The 18,316-nt window shown below is 32.4% G+C and overlaps 1 protein-coding gene across 1 annotated transcript; it reads left to right on the top strand.

Moving 5' to 3' along the window:
- The first annotated feature begins 9,671 nt into the window (after nucleotides 1-9,671).
- On the top strand, nucleotides 9,672-13,431 carry LOC115954036 (iridoid oxidase-like). The gene is made up of 3 exons (XM_031071890.1): nucleotides 9,672-10,119; nucleotides 10,414-10,883; nucleotides 12,784-13,431. Exons 1-3 carry the CDS (start codon nucleotides 9,672-9,674, stop codon nucleotides 13,411-13,413), a joined length of 1,548 nt encoding a protein of 515 aa, XP_030927750.1. The 3' UTR covers nucleotides 13,414-13,431.
- Nucleotides 13,432-18,316: the final 4,885 nt, after the last annotated feature.

Below are 18,316 nucleotides of genomic sequence, written 5' to 3'. Positions count from 1 at the left end.
ATGAAATCTCATTTTAGGAGGGACATAACCTCAAAAATGTTGGTTTTCTTCAAGGGTCAAAACCCTTGAAAAAAGTTATTTTTAGGGCCAAGATGCCACTTGAAAAGCCTTAAAAAAAATACCGTAAAAAAAATGCATCTAAAAATGTGCATATGGAGTGAACATAACAAAATTGTTTAATTTCTTTCACGCATTACACGTTTTTGTTTAACATGTTTATGTGTAACATATATTCCTGTTCAAAACAATCTTGGTTAAATTTGTTAAACTTTTACAAATAACTAAATGCAAGTTGGTACTTTAATTTATTGTTTGATCTTATTTGTAAAAGTTTAAATTATGTAGAGTATAAATTGAAGATCATTTGATATAATATTTGTGTCAATATCTAAAAGAGTAGTTAATAATTTTTCATTTAATTGAGACTTAAAAAAAAGTGACATATTTAGTGCGTATTAGGTATTAAGATGTTTACAAAATTTTGTCTACAGCTGGATTTTGATGGAATTTAAATTAATTGTTTACATGGTTTAATGGTCAAACCTTATTATTTTCATTAATTTTAATAGGATTTACTAAATCTGGGTGATCAGTTTTAAATAAACTATGACCATTTGATCAGATTAATTTTGATCCTATATTAAAAATCATGAAATTCATGTCAATTTGATTGTTCATAGGCAAAAGATCATGCTTAAAATTGAATGAAATATCATTAAAATAGGAAATTACTAAAATACAGTTTACACTAATCATTTTAATTTAAAAATTTTCAATTTTGTTAATGGACGAAGATGATATATAAATAATGTGATTAGAGATTAATAATTTATACCAATATATGCTCAGATGTTGAATTAGCCATGTCGGCATGCTGTCATGACAACCATCCAATGCCAACTTGATTTAACCAAAAATAATAAAATTTAGTTAAATAAAAATAAAAAATGAAACGAACAAATATACACAAAATTCAATCAAGAAGAAGAAATCACCTTTTTGAATTGTACATGCATAATGTATGAAATCAGTTGGTCTAGGCTTGCCATAATGCCATACGAACGAACCATTAATTGTTTCTCTAATATGTTTAGATCTAGAGGCGGCCTCCTTCAGATAACGTGGCGCAGCTGTTGATGCTAGTCCCAAGCCAAGAATTTGAAAAACTATACAATATATTCACAACAACTTATTACTATGCCAGAGCCAGCAACCCCGGCAATATAAAAATATTAGACAATCATACCTATTTTTTTAATGATTTCATTAAAAAGAGTCAAGCTAGTAGGAAAATTCAAGTCTCAAACATCTAATAGAGATTTAAATTGAAGTTCAATAAAACTAATAGAGTTCATTTAAAAAAAAATGAATATGAGAGAGAGAGAGAGAGAGAGAGAGAGAGTTCATAATAATCAAGGGTGTAAAAATGGTCCTAATATGCTAAGATTAATTAAAAAACATTGAATTTCAGGCAGAGAGAATTTTGAAACAAATAATAACATTGATGTCAATACGTACAATACAAAATGACAAATACAAGTCTTACTAGTATGAGCATCCAATAGTGGAATGTATATTTGGTAACTGTCAAGCGAAAGAGGAAAAATGCGCATGGAATGAACATAACTTGTTTAATTTCTTTCATGTGTTACTACGTTCATGTTTAACAACATGTTTAATGTATAAACATATTGTCCTGTTTAGAAAATGTTCATTAAATTTATGAATTTTCAAATAATTGAATGCAAGTTGGTACTTTTGTTATTTGAAATTACTTGTAAATATTTAAATTCTAATGTGAATAAGTTGAACATCATTTGATTTATGACTTAAATTTATGTCAAAATTCCAGTTTAAGCTTTAAAAATCCCAAAAATTGTATTTAACCTGAATTTTTGAGGAATTGCGTAAAATAAATTAATTTATCTTCATCTAATGTTGGATACATTAACTAAGATATATAAAGTTATGTACATTTATAAACATCTATAGACATACGTATATATACACACATTATGCACATGCACAACGGATACATTTACATTATATATTATGAGCCTGCTTGGATAAGCTGTTTCAAAATGTGCATTTTAAAAACTAGCATTTTTAAAATGTGCATTTTGAAAACTCCATTTTAAAAACCACATATAAGCGTTTGGTAAAAATGTGAAAATATGCGTTTTCTATTTTTAAAACCAAATTAAGCGTTTGGATAAACTGTTTTAAAAATAGCTGTTTTGAGTGTAAATTCCAAAAAAGAACTTAACTATATTGTTAAGGCTATCTTAATTTTTCTGTAATTAGAATAAGTCCTTTTGCTAAAGACCAAACTCAAATTACAAACTAGTTTTTAGAAATTATAATAGGACAACAAAAAACATTTTGCTTCTCCTTTAGGACCAAGATAACCCCCAATTATTACACAACATTCTATTAAGAATTGAATTACAAATAGGTCTCTTTGTAGCCATCCTAGCTTTTACATATCTACAAATATCTCTTACCAACTACTCCTCTGTTTAAACTACCCATTATGTACCATATTATTCCTTTGGATCTAGATGTTATACACCATTGCACATCAAGCCATCTGGAATTCACAAACACTAGAAACTAGAAACAAGTCAAAACTTAATCACATAAGCTCTTAATCCGAACAAAGAAAAGTTCCTTCCCAAAGATACCCATTGCCAAGAACTAAAAGCCAAACCCAAAATTTCTATTGAAGTAAATTGTTAAACCCACCATGCAAAAGCTCAAATCTATAGTAAAAATTCAAGAATAATGAAAGAAGAATATAATTACTTGCAATGTTCTGAATACCATTTCGGAACCCGTTTTGGTTTATTAATTGGAACGAAATATTTCGATACCTTTCTATTTCGGTATGCCATTTTGGGTTATAGCTATTTTTTATATATTGTAGGTTATTCATCAAAATCCATATAAATTTTTAAGAATTTTATAATTATAAGTTCATATTTCAACTAATATGTCAAACTTATTAAGCCCAAATCCCAGATATCACTCAATAATAATAATAATAATTAATAATAACAATAATAAATTAATAATTATTTTTTAGATCATAACAAGATTAATTGTTAGGTTCTAAATGTTTAGAACAATTGACAAATTGTGAACACAAACTTGTCTAGATATAGATCTTAGAGTCTATAGATATTATTAGATAATGCTCAAGGTGATTCAAGTCAAGATTCAAGAACATACAAGCTGCAGGAAGAAGATTTCATAATTTGCTTGGTTCGATCGATCGAAGAACAGGCTCGACAGATCGAAAGTCGTATCTGCAGAATTTTAATTAAGCCCAAACAACAGTTCAAGCCCATTAAGAATTAGGGTTTCAGATCTACTTCTCCCGGTATATAAAGGAAACTCTAAGCACGTTTTGATAAGGTTTTTTAGAGAGAGAAGAGTGTGCCATTTTTGTATTTAATTAGGGTTTTGTACTTAAAAAACTCTCTCATATTTTCTACTAGTGTTATTACTTGAAAAAATCTCAAGATCCGGTGTTGTAGAAGTTGCCGCCTTCTCTAGTCATAAAAGGTGCTGATGATTTAAATATTTAAGGGTGGTCTTGGAGTCACAAACAGGAGAGTTTGTGTTACTAAACCTTTGAGTGGGATCTCAAAGTCACAAACATGGGTGTTTGTGTTTTGCAAAGGCCAAAGAAAGAAGTAGTCTGTGGACTTGGAGCTATCATAGGGTCGTGGTAGTAAGTTTTCTACTTGAGGTAGCAATAGAATGTTAGTGGTCTAAGTTCTATTGTACAAACTTCAATTCTTTCTAGTGGATTTGCTTTTTACCTTGAGGATAGTTAGGTTAAATCCTCCCTAAGTTTTTTACCAGTTTAGTTTTCCTGGGTTATCATATCGTGTGTTTTTTATATTTTCGTTGCTTTACATGATATGATTGTTATTGTTTTAACCTAGATCTGAATAATGAACCTAAGTATTCACTTGGTTAATTAATTAAGTTAAACAATCTAGTTTTACAGGGGTTTAAAAACAAACAATAATGATAAAAGTAAAATTAAAAGAGGAAAAAAAAATGGTGAGACATAGGTTAGCCACGTGGAGTGGGGTGTCTTAGGAGTCAACACAAATGACTAAAGGCTGAAACTTTCAGCTTTCCCAAGTGACTCATGTGTGAAGGGCTCACAAAACTAAAAGAAATTAAAGTATTAACTATTAAACAATAAATCAATACAAGGCAGTGAAGGCAGACTACACACAAAGGATAAGGGAGTCAATCTCGTATCGGAGGTTGTATCGGTTTGGTCAGCGAAACGATATATTTTGGTACCAGTCAATACCATTGTACCGTTTTGAATTTACTGCTATTTTATATATTTTATATATATTATAAATGTGCTAGTGTGCTACGTCCACAATATTTTCTCAACACTTTTACAACAAATCATATGTGGCTATTTTTTATTGGTTCTAATTTGAACTAACCACTAAAATAAATTTTTTTCCCCACCATTAAAAACCCATAACAATCTAAAACTTAAAACTTGTTGCGAAAGTATTGTAAAAACATTATAAATAATTTTTTTTGGTACACGTATCTCAATTTTCCACTACCCTCTGCCAACAAATTTTTTTTAATAACTCACTTTTTTTCACCTCCACTCATTCTCTTTTACTTTTACAATTTATCTTTCTTTATTTTTATCTTAATTTTATCTCCTCCACTGAGTCTTGTCTCATTTCAAATTTCAAAAAGCTAATCTTATCTCCTTACCTTCGGTTAGTCATCACGTGGGCACCTAAAGCAAGAGTCTCTGAGAAACAATTAAGACATAAAAAAGCTAAGAAGAAGAAGAAGAAGAAGAAGAATAATAAGAAGATTAGAGGAACACAGAGTCACAGACATTGCAGAGACCACGAAGAAAAATGGAAAGCTAAGCAGAAAAGAGACTGAGATACAAGAGAGATGCATCAGATCGTGAAATTTGTTAAGAAATTATCTTAGGTGAGTGACAAACTACAAAGAAATCTGTTTTTTTTTTTTTTGGGGCCAGTATCCATTATCAACGAAGTAGAGGTTACTAAGGGAAATCGGTGAAGAGTGACTATTGAAAGAGAAAAAAAAGGGGATAATATAGCCAGCTATTTGGGGGTATTTATGGTTTTTTGAATGAAAAAAATAGTGGTGCGAAAACGTTCTATTTGCTCAATATTGAAAATGCAATTGTGAGTTCCAGTTAGCTTAACTGGTAAAGTCTTTGATGGTTGTATAAGAGATTTGGGGTTCAATCTCCACCTACACTAAAAACTGATTGGTGTCTTGGTCTGATGATAAAAAGCTATCATCAGGAGCGGATGCCATAGGTTGAAACTCTCTAAAAAAAAAAAATGCAATTAGATACTGCTTCTTTGAAGCCACGGATTTGTGCGATTTGTAAACGTGATTTAGCTGAAACAGCTTCTCCAAACGATGGTGTATATTGCGTTTTGTATCAAATTGTGCATTTTTTTTCTAGGAAAATGCCTATCCAAACGGGCTCTATATAATAATTAATAGCAAAGCTTTGAAGCCGTGAATGTAGTAAGTGCCTATCCTGTTTAATTGCCAAGTGGTTGCACCAAATTGCAACAATTTTTTAGATATAAACAACTTAATTATTCTTATCAATTTTTTCTCTACTACTTTATCAATTTTTTTGTAGGCACAAAAGCTTAATTGTTGATATTTACTTTTGTTACTTTTCTACCTTAATAAATTGCTTACTGTTTTTTCTTTTACTATTAATTTTTTATTAACATTTTTAATATGGGGATCTTTCCTTCTTATCCAATTTTGGCTTTTATTGAGATATTCTTATTAATTTGGTAACAGTTTTTGCTGTTATACTTTACCGCTCTTTTTTTTGTGTGAGGTTTTTCTTTTCCTTGATCAACTAAATCTTTTGGTTGCTGCCTTGCTGGGCGTCTGGTTATATAAGATATCTTCTTTTATCCTAGTCATGTGAACATATAACATAGTCAAATTAATATAAGATAGTCAAATAAAGCTTACATCATCTGCTTTTAGAGAAAATAAAACAAAATTAGATTGTGTTAATGCAACATTAATTTATTTGTATAATGCTAGTAGTGGCTATATAATCTCTCAATAATACATCACATTTAACTTTGAAAAATAGATTAAAAGTAATTATTGCAGTTTTCTTTTGGTGCGATTATGAAGGGAAATAAACTAGAATATGTAAGCTAATTAATGGTTCGAAAATACCATTTGGGATTACTCTTAAATTGATTTAAAATATTCCGCACAAATATATTAGGTTTGAATACACAACAAACATGTTAGAAAATTCAAATGGGAATATGTGATTTGTTAATAGTCGCATAATAATAAGAAGAATGAATAATATAATTAGGGGGGACAATTCGTGTTTACGTGTCGAGTTCGTGTTGTGTCAACTCATGAATATCCGACTATATAGGTCAACATTAACCCAACATGTTTATTAAACGGGTGAATATTCCTCAATCCTACCACGACACATTTATTAAATAGGTCAATCGTATCGACCTGTTTATCAGATTTATCAAAATGAAAAAAAAAATTAAGAAAAAACAAACAAATAAATATTTTTAATATAAAATTCAGAACTAATGAGTAATTGCATCACAAATAATCATTCAAAACAAAAGCATATCCCAATATCACAAATAATCAATCACAATATATCACAGAAAATAAAATATGATATAAATAAAATTCCTAGACCTCATATATTATATCTATATAAATAAAATTTTCCATACACTTGATTATGCAATTTTTGTTTGTAATTAGCTAATTATACGACTTTGTACAATATGATAAATTGATAATATCCACATCATATCCATCATATGTCATCTCGTGCCTTCAAATTTTATTGTATTTTTGGTATAAAAAATGCGAAAGAAGATGTACAATTTTGTTATACATTATATATGGTCCCCCATTTCAAGAAACATGCCCACTCACCTTTGGCCGCTAATGATGAGAAGCAACTTAGGTTAGAGGTGTCATAATGTATAAGCATAATAGCAAGAGCATCTAGTTTAGCCTTGGTTAACCACGGCTGGTCTCTACCAATTGGATGCTTGGCTCTAGACTCTAGAGTATGGTTTTAAAGAACTGGATTGGACCGGCCGATTCAATCGAGAATCAAACCTTAAACTGGTCGAGTAAAAAAGCCAAAAACAGTAAAAACCACAGTAAACACCAAGAATTGAATCTTTTTTTGATTCTTTGATTATTCCGGTTTTTAAAACCGTGCTCTAGAGTCAATTAGACATTGAAATCAAATGTAGTATAAGAAAAATTGATGTTGTCTTCTATTTGTGTTTGTTTTTGTGATTTTGAAAGGGAAAATCATAAATCTTTGGTCATTGTTCATCCTTGATTTCCTAGTGGGTCTTTTTATTTTTCAAGTTTTCAATTTCATTATGTGATTTTCTTTGCTGATCCTCAAATCTTTATTATTTTTCAACAATTTTTGTATGTAGGTATTTCATTCTTTGATTTTCTCTACCTAAGTATACTCCTGCTAGTATTAAAAAAAAAAAAATTTATGTTTTCCCAGATTCAACCCTTGAATTTGTCAAACACATTTTCAAAAATAATAAATCTGGGCAAACATTTTTTTTTAAAAAATTATTGGGCCATGGTATAAAGGCTTCAGGCAAATTTTTTTTTTGGGGATTGGGCCACGGTTTAGGCCCAAATCGTGGCATGGCTGGAGAGGCCCACGGGTGCCCGATAGGTCAGGTTTGGGATTAAGAAAAAAAATTCCGTTTAATAAACGGGCCAGGTCTGGGTTTTCAGGGCAGACCCACGGGTCGGATCCGAGTACGAAAAAACCTGGCCCGAACTCGACCTGTTACCATTCCTAGTTCCGTGGACTTACTAATAATACAAATTTAATATTACGAAATATGTGGACCAATGACTAAAAGAAAAATGCATTTAGATTAAGACCTATTAATATCTTTATCAAAGATTGCTTCATTTGCTTGTTTATTTCGGGTGTGTTTGGATACTGTTTATTTTACTGAAACTGAAAAATTATTGCTGAAAGTACTGTAGATAAATATAAAAGTTAGTTAAAATAGTACAGTGAACCCATGAATAATGCCAAAAAGTGCAGTGGGATCCATGAATAGTAGCAAAAATAAGTTGAATAGTAAAATAATTTTAATTTTTAATCCTAACCCAAACGCACACTTCAACTTGTCTTTTCCTGCATAAAATAATATAGGGATTCCTAATAAGTGGTTTAAGGAATTTTTCTTGGGATGTTCCTTAAAAAACATAAATTATACAATCTAATAAAAAGAGAAATTCATATATTGACAATAACAACAATAAAAAAAACACGTAAATACAAAAGTTTTCAATTGTTTTTTACAAGTTTTCATATTTTGAAATCGGTGCATGATAGTCTCATTATCAATGTTACAAGTTATATCTCTTTCAATGTACATTATTAAGCAATTATTCATCCACTGAATGCAGAACAAATTATGGATCAAAAATTAATTTTATTGGCAAAAAAAAAACTAAGGGTGTTCCTAAATGTTTTTTGAAGGGTAGACAAATAAAAATTTTTAAATTATTATATATATATATATATATATATAAAATTCGCCGGCCTAATAAAGAAGGACCAGTTGTTCTTTTACACTAATTGTTCCCAAAGATTTGTCACGTACTCGGGTAGAACCAGGGGCGGCCCAACATAATTTGGGGCTTAAGGCAAAAAATTTATACGGGGCCTTTAATATGTAAATATTAATTAAACAAAATTATTTAATACTAATCAAATTAAGGTTAATTTGATACATAAAATACATAAATAATACCAACTAGACTAATATTAATTTTATATAGAGAATTGAATATCATAGTTGAATTATAAATATTAATAAAAAGAAATAAAAATATATTACGATTGAAAAAGATACTTTATTTTGGATATAAGATGATGCATAGTTAAATAAAGTTGTAATCTAATTTTTTATTTTTTATTTTGATTTAGAGAGAGAGAGATAGATATTATTTGGTGTACGGTTTTGTAGGATATTAGTTTACAAAAATCAAAGTCTCAAACTATTAGGGGAGATTAATCTATAATTGATGATTTAACACATTTGCAATATTTTTTTGAAATATTTTAGGGTTTCAATTGAATTAAAGTTCTATTGGTCTCGTACTTTGAGAGTCTTAATAGAAATGAAAAAGAAAAATGCGCTAATTAAAAGCATTATAAAATGTTCAAAATATAATGTAATATTGTTTCTCATTGATGAACTTCATCAATTTAACTAATAAATGTTTATATCACGTTTTTTGTGATTAATAACATGGCAATTTGTAAGCCAATAGTAAAATTTGTACATCACTAATAAAAAAAATGTACAACCTTTAAAATATATATATAATTTTATAAAAATTTAGGTTTTTTAACTATAAAAAGTGGAGATTTTTTTTCAAAGAAAATTTTGTTTTTTGGTGGGGCCTCAGGCCTAGGCCTAACTTGCCTAGGCCTTGAGCCGACCCTAGGTAGAACTGCTATAAAAAAAAACCACCAACCTAGCTAGTTTCAACCCAGTATATCCACCAACCAAACTAAAAAAAAAAATATGGAGCAATTAGCTCTGGGATTAGTCATAGCTCTAGTGCTATGGATTGCATCGATAGTGCTAATAAGAGAGCGGAGACACCGCAGATTAGAGGAGATAGGTCAGCTTCCACCGGGGCCTAAATGTTGGCCAGTGGTTGGAAACATTTTCCAACTGGGTTGGTCACCCCACGAGTCATTTACAAAGCTGGCTCGTGAGCACGGTCCTATCATGACATTTTGGCTAGGGTCAATGAGCACGGTGGTGATCTCGTCCGATGAAGTGGCTCGTGAGATGTTCAAGAATCACGACGTGGTTCTTGCCGGCAGGAAGATTTACGAGGCCATGAAAGGGGACTATGGTAATGAGGGCTCTCTCATTATGGCTCAATATGGACCTCACTGGCGTATGTTGCGTCGCCTTTGCACCACCGAGTTTTTCGTGGCACGCCGCCTTGAAGCCATGCGAGGTGGTATACTAATTAATCACTTAATCTGATATGTAGAGTGTTATATATTCATCTGTTTATATTTTTTAACCATTATGCTAGTTGTTCATATGATCATGTACTGTATTTTTGTCTTTTTAGGTTGGTTACTTGAAATGTACCATGAATGTTTACTTTTGGGTTTTGAACTTGCCAATTTTTATTCATTTTAATTAATTAATATGAAAATGCTACAACGGATAACATTTGGCTACATAGAACTGTATAATTTATTGTTTATATATACTAGTATATATTTTTTATACCTTCCAACAGGTGTACGTGGGAGGTGCATCGATCACATGGTACTCTTCATGGAAGAAGCTAGTGCATCTGGTACCAAAGCCATCGACGTTGGGAGGTTCTTCTTCTTGATGGGTTTCAATCTTATAGGAAATCTTATGTTTTCAAAAGATTTGTTGGATCACAAATCGGAGAGAGGGGCAAAGTTTTTCTACCATGCAGGCAAGGTGACGGAGTATGCTGGGAAGCCGAACTTGGCTGATTACTTGCCAATTCTAAGGTGGTTTGATCCACAAGGTTTAAGGAGGAAGACCCAATTCCATGTCGAAAGCTCCTTTGAGATCGCGGGAGTGTTTGTCAAAGAGAGGATGGAAGGCATGGAATGTGGAATTACAGAAGAGAAGAGGAATAAGGACTACCTAGATGTGCTTTTGGAGTTTCATGGTGATGGTGTGGAAGAGCCCTCAAGTTTTTCTGCAAGAACCATCAACGTCATAGTCTTCGTAAGTCTTCTTATTTATTTATTTTTTTTTCTAATTTCAATTTAATAGTTAAAGAAATTTATATTATTTCTAACTTAAGATATCATTTTCATAATCTTTTGTAAGATCTAATTTCCATGTAATAGCTACAAATATTGAGTACGTATCTAGGTTATTGACTTTGGGGCGGGTTGGAAATGTTTACTAATTCTAATGAAATTGCTTCAACTTTAATAAGATATAAATAAAATATAAAGAAAGATTATAAGAGCATCCTAAAATTTAGCTTTTTAGCTCCACCAAAAGTTACTTTATCTATTTTACCTACACACATGCTGCAGCAGTGGATCTATTTTAGCTTTTAACACAATAAAATAATATAAACATCACAATAAAATAATATAACCACTACAATAAAATAATATATTCCACTACCCAAAAAAACATCCACAGCACCAACCACAACCACTCTTCCATCAGCCACAACCACAGCCACAGCCACAACCACCACCACCACCACCAGGGAAAAAAAAAAAACAAACAAACAAACCCACGGCACCACAAAACATGGCACAATCACCGCCAACACAGCAGCACAAAACAAACCCACAGCACCACAAAACATGGCACAACCACCGCCAACACAGCAGCACAAAACAAACCCATAGCCACAAACCACAAATCGAACCCACGCCGATACGACCCACCACCACCACCATCTCCACCGTGACCCCTGAAATATAGCAACCCAAACGCCGAAACCCACCAAATCCAAATCCAGTTACCCAAACGTCGAAACCACACACCGATCTCAACCCTGATACCAATGCACACTGGAGCACAACCACAACCCAATGGCGGAGTGGAGGTGAGGGAAGCCACTTCGATCCATGAGGTCGGAGGCGATCGGCGGCGTGGGTCTGAGGCGGATGGCGGCATGGGTTTGAGGCGATCGGTGTTGGGCAAGGGCTTGGGTCGGCGGCAAGTGGAGAAGGAGGAGAAAGAAATAAAAATGGCAAAGGAGGAGAGGAGCAACGGGTAGAAATGGGGAAGGAGGAGGAAGAAAAAAAAAAATTTACCTTAAGCTACAGTGCACATCTATCTTTAGATGTGCATTGTAGCTGAGAAGCAAAAAATTTTGCTTATAGCTCCACTGCTGTGCTCTTCTTTTGTGATTAATGGTGCTTAAAAATAGCAATATAGCTATTTAGCACCACTGCTGTGAGTGCTTTAACTATGAGAGTACTAAATAAAGAAATAAGTGAAATAAAAATTAAAAAAAAAAAAAAAAACATTTGGCATGAGGTGGGATGGGGTAAGTTGAGACAGGGGAGCAAAACCAATCCCTATCTCTGCCAACGCCTAGTCACCTTTTTGAGATATGGAAAATTTGCATAGGACGAAATAGATTAAGACCAGTCATGATGTGCAAGTCATTTTGGCCATCCCTAACTATGAGAATATATGTAGAATTTTTAGGGCATGTGGCAAGGGTTTTCATACTCGGATGCTAGTTGGAGATCCAATTAAGGGCTTTTGCTTGTTTGTTTGTTTGTTTGTTTTTTTTTTTTTTTTTAATCAAGTAAACTTTTATTAAAACACAAGTTGAAAACCAGCACAATTACAAAATTCACACAACCCAAAGTACTTGAGATGCAACCACAAGTCCCAAGAAGAGACTAACAACAGATAGGAATATCAAAACATGAGAAAAAAAAGGTAAGATTTGAATTTAGTGTTCAGTTGCACTAAATCTGTAGAGATTATAACACGTATCCACTTTTAAATATATGCCACAATCTTAACAGATCTAGTGCACTACATGCATTGAACCTAAACCTCACCCAAAAAAAACACACTTCATAACCACTCATACAAGCAGACATGCACAAAATACTAATTAAAATTACTACGTTTTCAGGAGATGTTCACTGCGGGGACTGACACAACGACAAGCACTCTGGAGTGGGCAATGGCAGAGCTCTTCCACAACCCTGAAACCTTGAAGAAAGTCCAAGCTGAGCTGAGAAGCACCATAGATCCTGATAAGAAGCTCCAAGAGAATGACATTGAAAACCTCCCATACCTCAAAGCTGTCATAAAGGAAACACTAAGGCTACACCCACCTCTCCCTTTCCTAGTACCACACATGGCCATGGACTCTTGCAAGATGCTAGGCTATAATATTCCAAAAGAAACACAAATCCTAGTCAATGTTTGGGCAATTGGACGAGACCCCAAGACGTGGGATGAGCCTTTGGTTTTCAAGCCAGAGAGGTTCATGGAACCAAATATGATGGATTACAGGGGGCACCATTTTGAGTTCATACCCTTTGGATCTGGGAGACGAATGTGTCCAGCTATGCCACTTGCCTCTCGTGTGCTTCCACTGGCTCTAGGGACTCTCTTGCACTCGTTTGATTGGGTTTTGGCAGATGGGCTTAAGCCTGAGGAGATGGACATGACCGAAAGGATGGGAATAACACTCAAGAAAGCTGTCCCATTGAAGGCTATACCAATTCCATACCAACGTGACCGTGTTCACAAGTAGATGATGTGTTAAACAGGTTGTTTGGGCTGAAAAATCGCAGCAAGCTAGCTACCCGCATTTTTCTTATATTAGTTGTTTGTGTTGCAGTGTGAATGGTGAAAAACTGAAAAATCATAACTATATATATGATGAAAGTTGTATTTCTGTCTACACTCGTTTGATTTTATCAAGTTAAGTTGGAAATGTCCTCTCTCTCTCTCTCTCTCTCTCTCTCACTCATAACGTACGCCAGAAATCAATTTTTATATCTTATACTTCCTATTGCAAATAGAATACACAAAAATAAACAAAAGCCAAGTCTTCAACGTAAGGTGAAAAAAAAATGTAAATTAATTTATAGCATCTATTTGTTAAACACTTTAAAAGCATGAAATTTTAGCTTAACAAATTTGGATCTTATAGCTAGGACTTTATAATTCATAGAGGCACTCTTTTCTCTCTCAGAGAGAGAGAGAGAGAGAGAGATATGGAACAAATGGACCGGAAGTGGAGCAAATGGCTGCAGTGGACTGAATTGACTAAATTAGACGGAAGTGGACTAAAAATGACAAAAGTGACCAAAATGGACCGCAGTGGATCAAATAGGACTGAAGTGGACCAAAATACACTGATGTGGTTCAACAAAAGCGTCGCAACAATAAATACTATGCTTTAAGTTTGGTAGTCTTTTTTTTATTATATATATATATATATATATATGCACACACATAAATGCGGCTATAGACCCCAAAAACGCAACTATAACCCATGTAGGTCTATAGCCGCGTTTTTATAACCGCGGCTAAAGGTCAGACCTATAAGGATAGGATATCCTACTCTGTCTAATTGAATATGCTAAGTCCAATAGATCTGATGCAACTTAGTCTTTGTTCATAAAATATATAGAAATAGATAGGAGCTTGATGTTGGTCAGGTTTGCGAAATGTTAGAAATTGATAAAACCTGCCAACAACCTTGTAGCTAATGAAATGGCACTTTCTAATGTTTCCCCACCACTAACCCTTTTTTACTTCCAATTCATCCTAGAAAATTAAACTGCATTTAATGGACATTTTCTTATAACCAAAAAAAAAAAAAATCTATGCATTCAGTATGGGAGCTTCAAGATTTTTGACAGCAATGTTACAGATGTTGGAATTATACTTAAAAAGTAATAATTCAAGAGAAACAAATATAATACATCTATCAATTAACAATTATATCATGTGCATATGTAATAAAAATCAACAATAAGATGTGAGAAATTTACATACTAGATTATGTTATTCAAGGACCTCACAAGCAATCAGGATGCTCTCCCCAGCTGGTCAGGATTAACAAGAGCTTTATTTTCTCTTTCACACCCCCTTGCAAGTGTGGCCTTGACAATATTTATAATAGTCAGAAAGGACATGACCAGCCATAAAATCCTTCCTATCGTAATAACACTTCATGTAACAGAAATGTTACATTTGTTAATAAACAACTTTATTAATTAGATTCATTAATGAAGAAGTTTATTAATGTGATATTACTTTTGTAACTCCATGCTAATACATGGATTCATCTATCGTTCATATCCAGAACTACTATAATGACAACACCTTTAATAGGAGTTCAAGTTACTGGTATTGACACGATAGATTTATTAAAGCCAACACTCAACGTGCATGAATCTCATTATGGAAGGACTTCCGAGATTATTATGCACTAACCATCGAAAGACTAGCCCTTATTGTCTTCCATAGTCTGAGCAATTTTAACTTGCACCTCCCTTCCATCATGGTCCAACAATGTACCTATCAGAATAGGCTACATCATGATGGATATGGTCAAGTCAAGGACTACAATGAATGCATTCATAATCTTAGTCTACTAAATCAAGTAGACCTATTTCAATATATCAATATCTTACATCATAAAAATATTGCATAATTTCACAAGAGACTGAATATTTATTTGTTAATAATAGAGGCATCATATATATTATGTTGGGCCACATTATTCTAACAACAGATTGAATGTGATAGGAAAAAACAATAGGGGTAGAGTTTGGACTTTACACTTAGTGCCATCCAACTCTTGGATATAGTCACAGATATGGACAACATGACAACCAAGTATTGTTGCTTTCCCATATAACTTAGATATTAACAGATGAAGATAGAAAGACAATGATACAAATTATGATTGCCCTAGTAATAACTGGGAAATCATGACTGCAAAAGCCACCAAAAAAGGACCACCACCACTCCTCTCTTCTCTCTTGCAGTAATATGACAACAAGACATGTTATCGAAAATGACATAAAAGAAACATTGAATTAGAATGAAAAATATAAAAGATAGAAGGCATGCTATCAACTTAACAATTGGACCAGCCAAGCGTCAGCATTGATGACATAGTGAGGATTATAGACCCTTTCTTCTTAACTTAATTAAAGTTTTTTAATTGGAAGTCAAAATATAAATTACTTGCTAAGCATGCCAATTTAGCTGTCAAGTCTATGTATAAGCGTTAAGAAAATTTTACAAAACCTTTCTTTTAAGGAAACTATATGAAAATTGACAATAAGACCTTAGCAAGAGGATGAAACAAGCTAAAAAACATGCTTGCACGCATATACGTGCCCGATGTCATGGTACATGTGAACTTTTTTCTAGATGCGCATATTACTAAGTTAACCAAATAGAGAAAATTTGTGGAAAAAACAGATTGAACCCTTTTTATGTCATGAAATTATAGCTGCAAGAAGATTTTTTTTAAAAAAAAAAAATGCAATGTTCTGCGGTAGGTGAACAAGTTAGACATGCATGAACAAATCAAAGAAGTAATTTTCATGACCCTCTTCTCATGTAGAGAGCATCACAAAAAGACATAATTGATGAGAGTTGCACTTCAATGGCCAGTTGATCCTCAAACATGTTCCCATGGTTGAGATCACTGAAGCCTTGGATCTAAGAGTTCTTGTCACTAAGCAGTAACATGGGACCAAGGCGTTGAATATTTTGGCAAAGTAACAACTGAGTTAAGAAGTAATAACCTCATCATCAGTGGGACGAAAATGAAACACCAAAAGAACCTCAACCAAAGAAGATCACAAAAGAATCAATAAAACCAAAACCCCCCATGAGCATCAAAAAAAGATCCAAGAGCCATATGGTCAATGAGAAGAAGACACCTCCTACATAGGAATATAATTAGCATTGTTCACCCTGGAACAGATCAATTGAAATGACGTTCAAGGGAAAAGAAAACCAATCAGCAGCCTAAGTAAGAGTTACTAGAACATAAGTGTAATAATAGATAGATGATACATTTTATTCATAGCCATTGTTAGATTACCATAATAAGCCTAATGTATTCCCATATATACCATATTTTAACATACAATTCAATATAACAAAGACGTAACCATAAAAGTCAAGGGTGATGTGAGTGCTTGCTTCCTATTGGTTCATACTATAGTCAAAACATGGCAAAACAATGACTTTTAAGTAACAAAGTTTTGAAATAAGAAGGCTGATTATAGAGAACTCATTAAAGGTCCAAGATGCAATCGTACACATCATTTGGAACATAATGAAACTTAAAACATTGATAAGACACAATCATAGATTTTGTGACTGAATGGTATTAAGAATTTTCAAATGTAGACCAGAAATAAAAACAAAGAAAGTCAGATTTCATTAAGCTCAACAACCCCACCCCCAAAGAAAAAAAAAAGAAAAAGAAAGAGAAAACGAACAAAAAGAGAGCATGCATGCATTCATTGCACAGATCAATACATCCCTTTTGATCTAATTACATTTATTCTCATTTTAATAGACAATCTTCTATCACATACTGCATTTCCCTCTAGTTTAATTACCATATATTCATCTATAAGAGAGGTCATTCACATTTCCACTCTCTCAACTTTACATGTGAATAAGCACAGATGCATGTTTGTTGATTTTGTTAGATATGGGAATTTTCATACAAACAATACCATCTAGAACACAAGGATTTACATAAGAATTCTAAATATAATCACTATTCACTACTTTTCTACACTGATAAATTTTTTATAATAACTACCACCACCTTGGAACCCAATTAATAAGAATTTAAGAATGGTTGGCCTTGCATTCTGATGCTTTATGCTAGATAAAATACGTATATGAAATTATTGGAATAAGATGAACCTGTAACTGAGGCAGTTCAATTAATCAAATGACCATGCAATTTTTGGTTTATTGAATTTGCTATCTATAACTTAATTCTTCTTTACCTAATAAAGTTTGGAATTTTTGTATGTAATTTTTTTTTTCAAGAAAATGAATAGAAATCTCCCTTCATGTTCATGCTCATGTTAATGTTCATATTTGTATCTTTTACAATACTCAATAAGTTGTTTACTCATTTTGTGAATTATCAATTGTAGTTAAAAAAATGTATAAACACAATACTATTCAATTAAACTAACGTGAAAAATTAAATCTATTAGATTAAAAAATGGACATGAAAATGAAAATTTCAAGAATAATTTTTAAATAGAATTAAAATAGTTTTTACTCAATATTGTTTATCAAGCAATCATGTACTAACTAACAACATTCCAATCATTATGTGCATAACGGAGTGATGAAATGGTTGTTCAGTTTATTTAAGAAATGTGATCTAGCAAATAGAAATTAAAAAAATACAATAACTTTCTTGCGTAGTCATGAATTATACCTTTACATATATCTTATGCATTTCATGAGTTTTATTTTATATAAATGTATTTCATAAAATTAACAAATTTGATCATAAAACTCTTCATTGTATTTTTTAAAATCACTACACAAAAATGAAAAAAGTTTTTTTCCCAAAAAAATGTTCTCCAGTCATAATATTCACCAAAAAAAATCATACCAAAAAAAAATCGTGCAACGCACGG

Source organism: Quercus lobata, chromosome 7, assembly GCF_001633185.2.
Source record: "Quercus lobata isolate SW786 chromosome 7, ValleyOak3.0 Primary Assembly, whole genome shotgun sequence".
NCBI classification, from domain to species: Eukaryota; Viridiplantae; Streptophyta; class Magnoliopsida; order Fagales; family Fagaceae; genus Quercus; species Quercus lobata.
The sequence above is the reverse complement of the archived record's forward strand: the minus strand, read 5'-3'. Positions and strand labels throughout refer to the sequence as shown.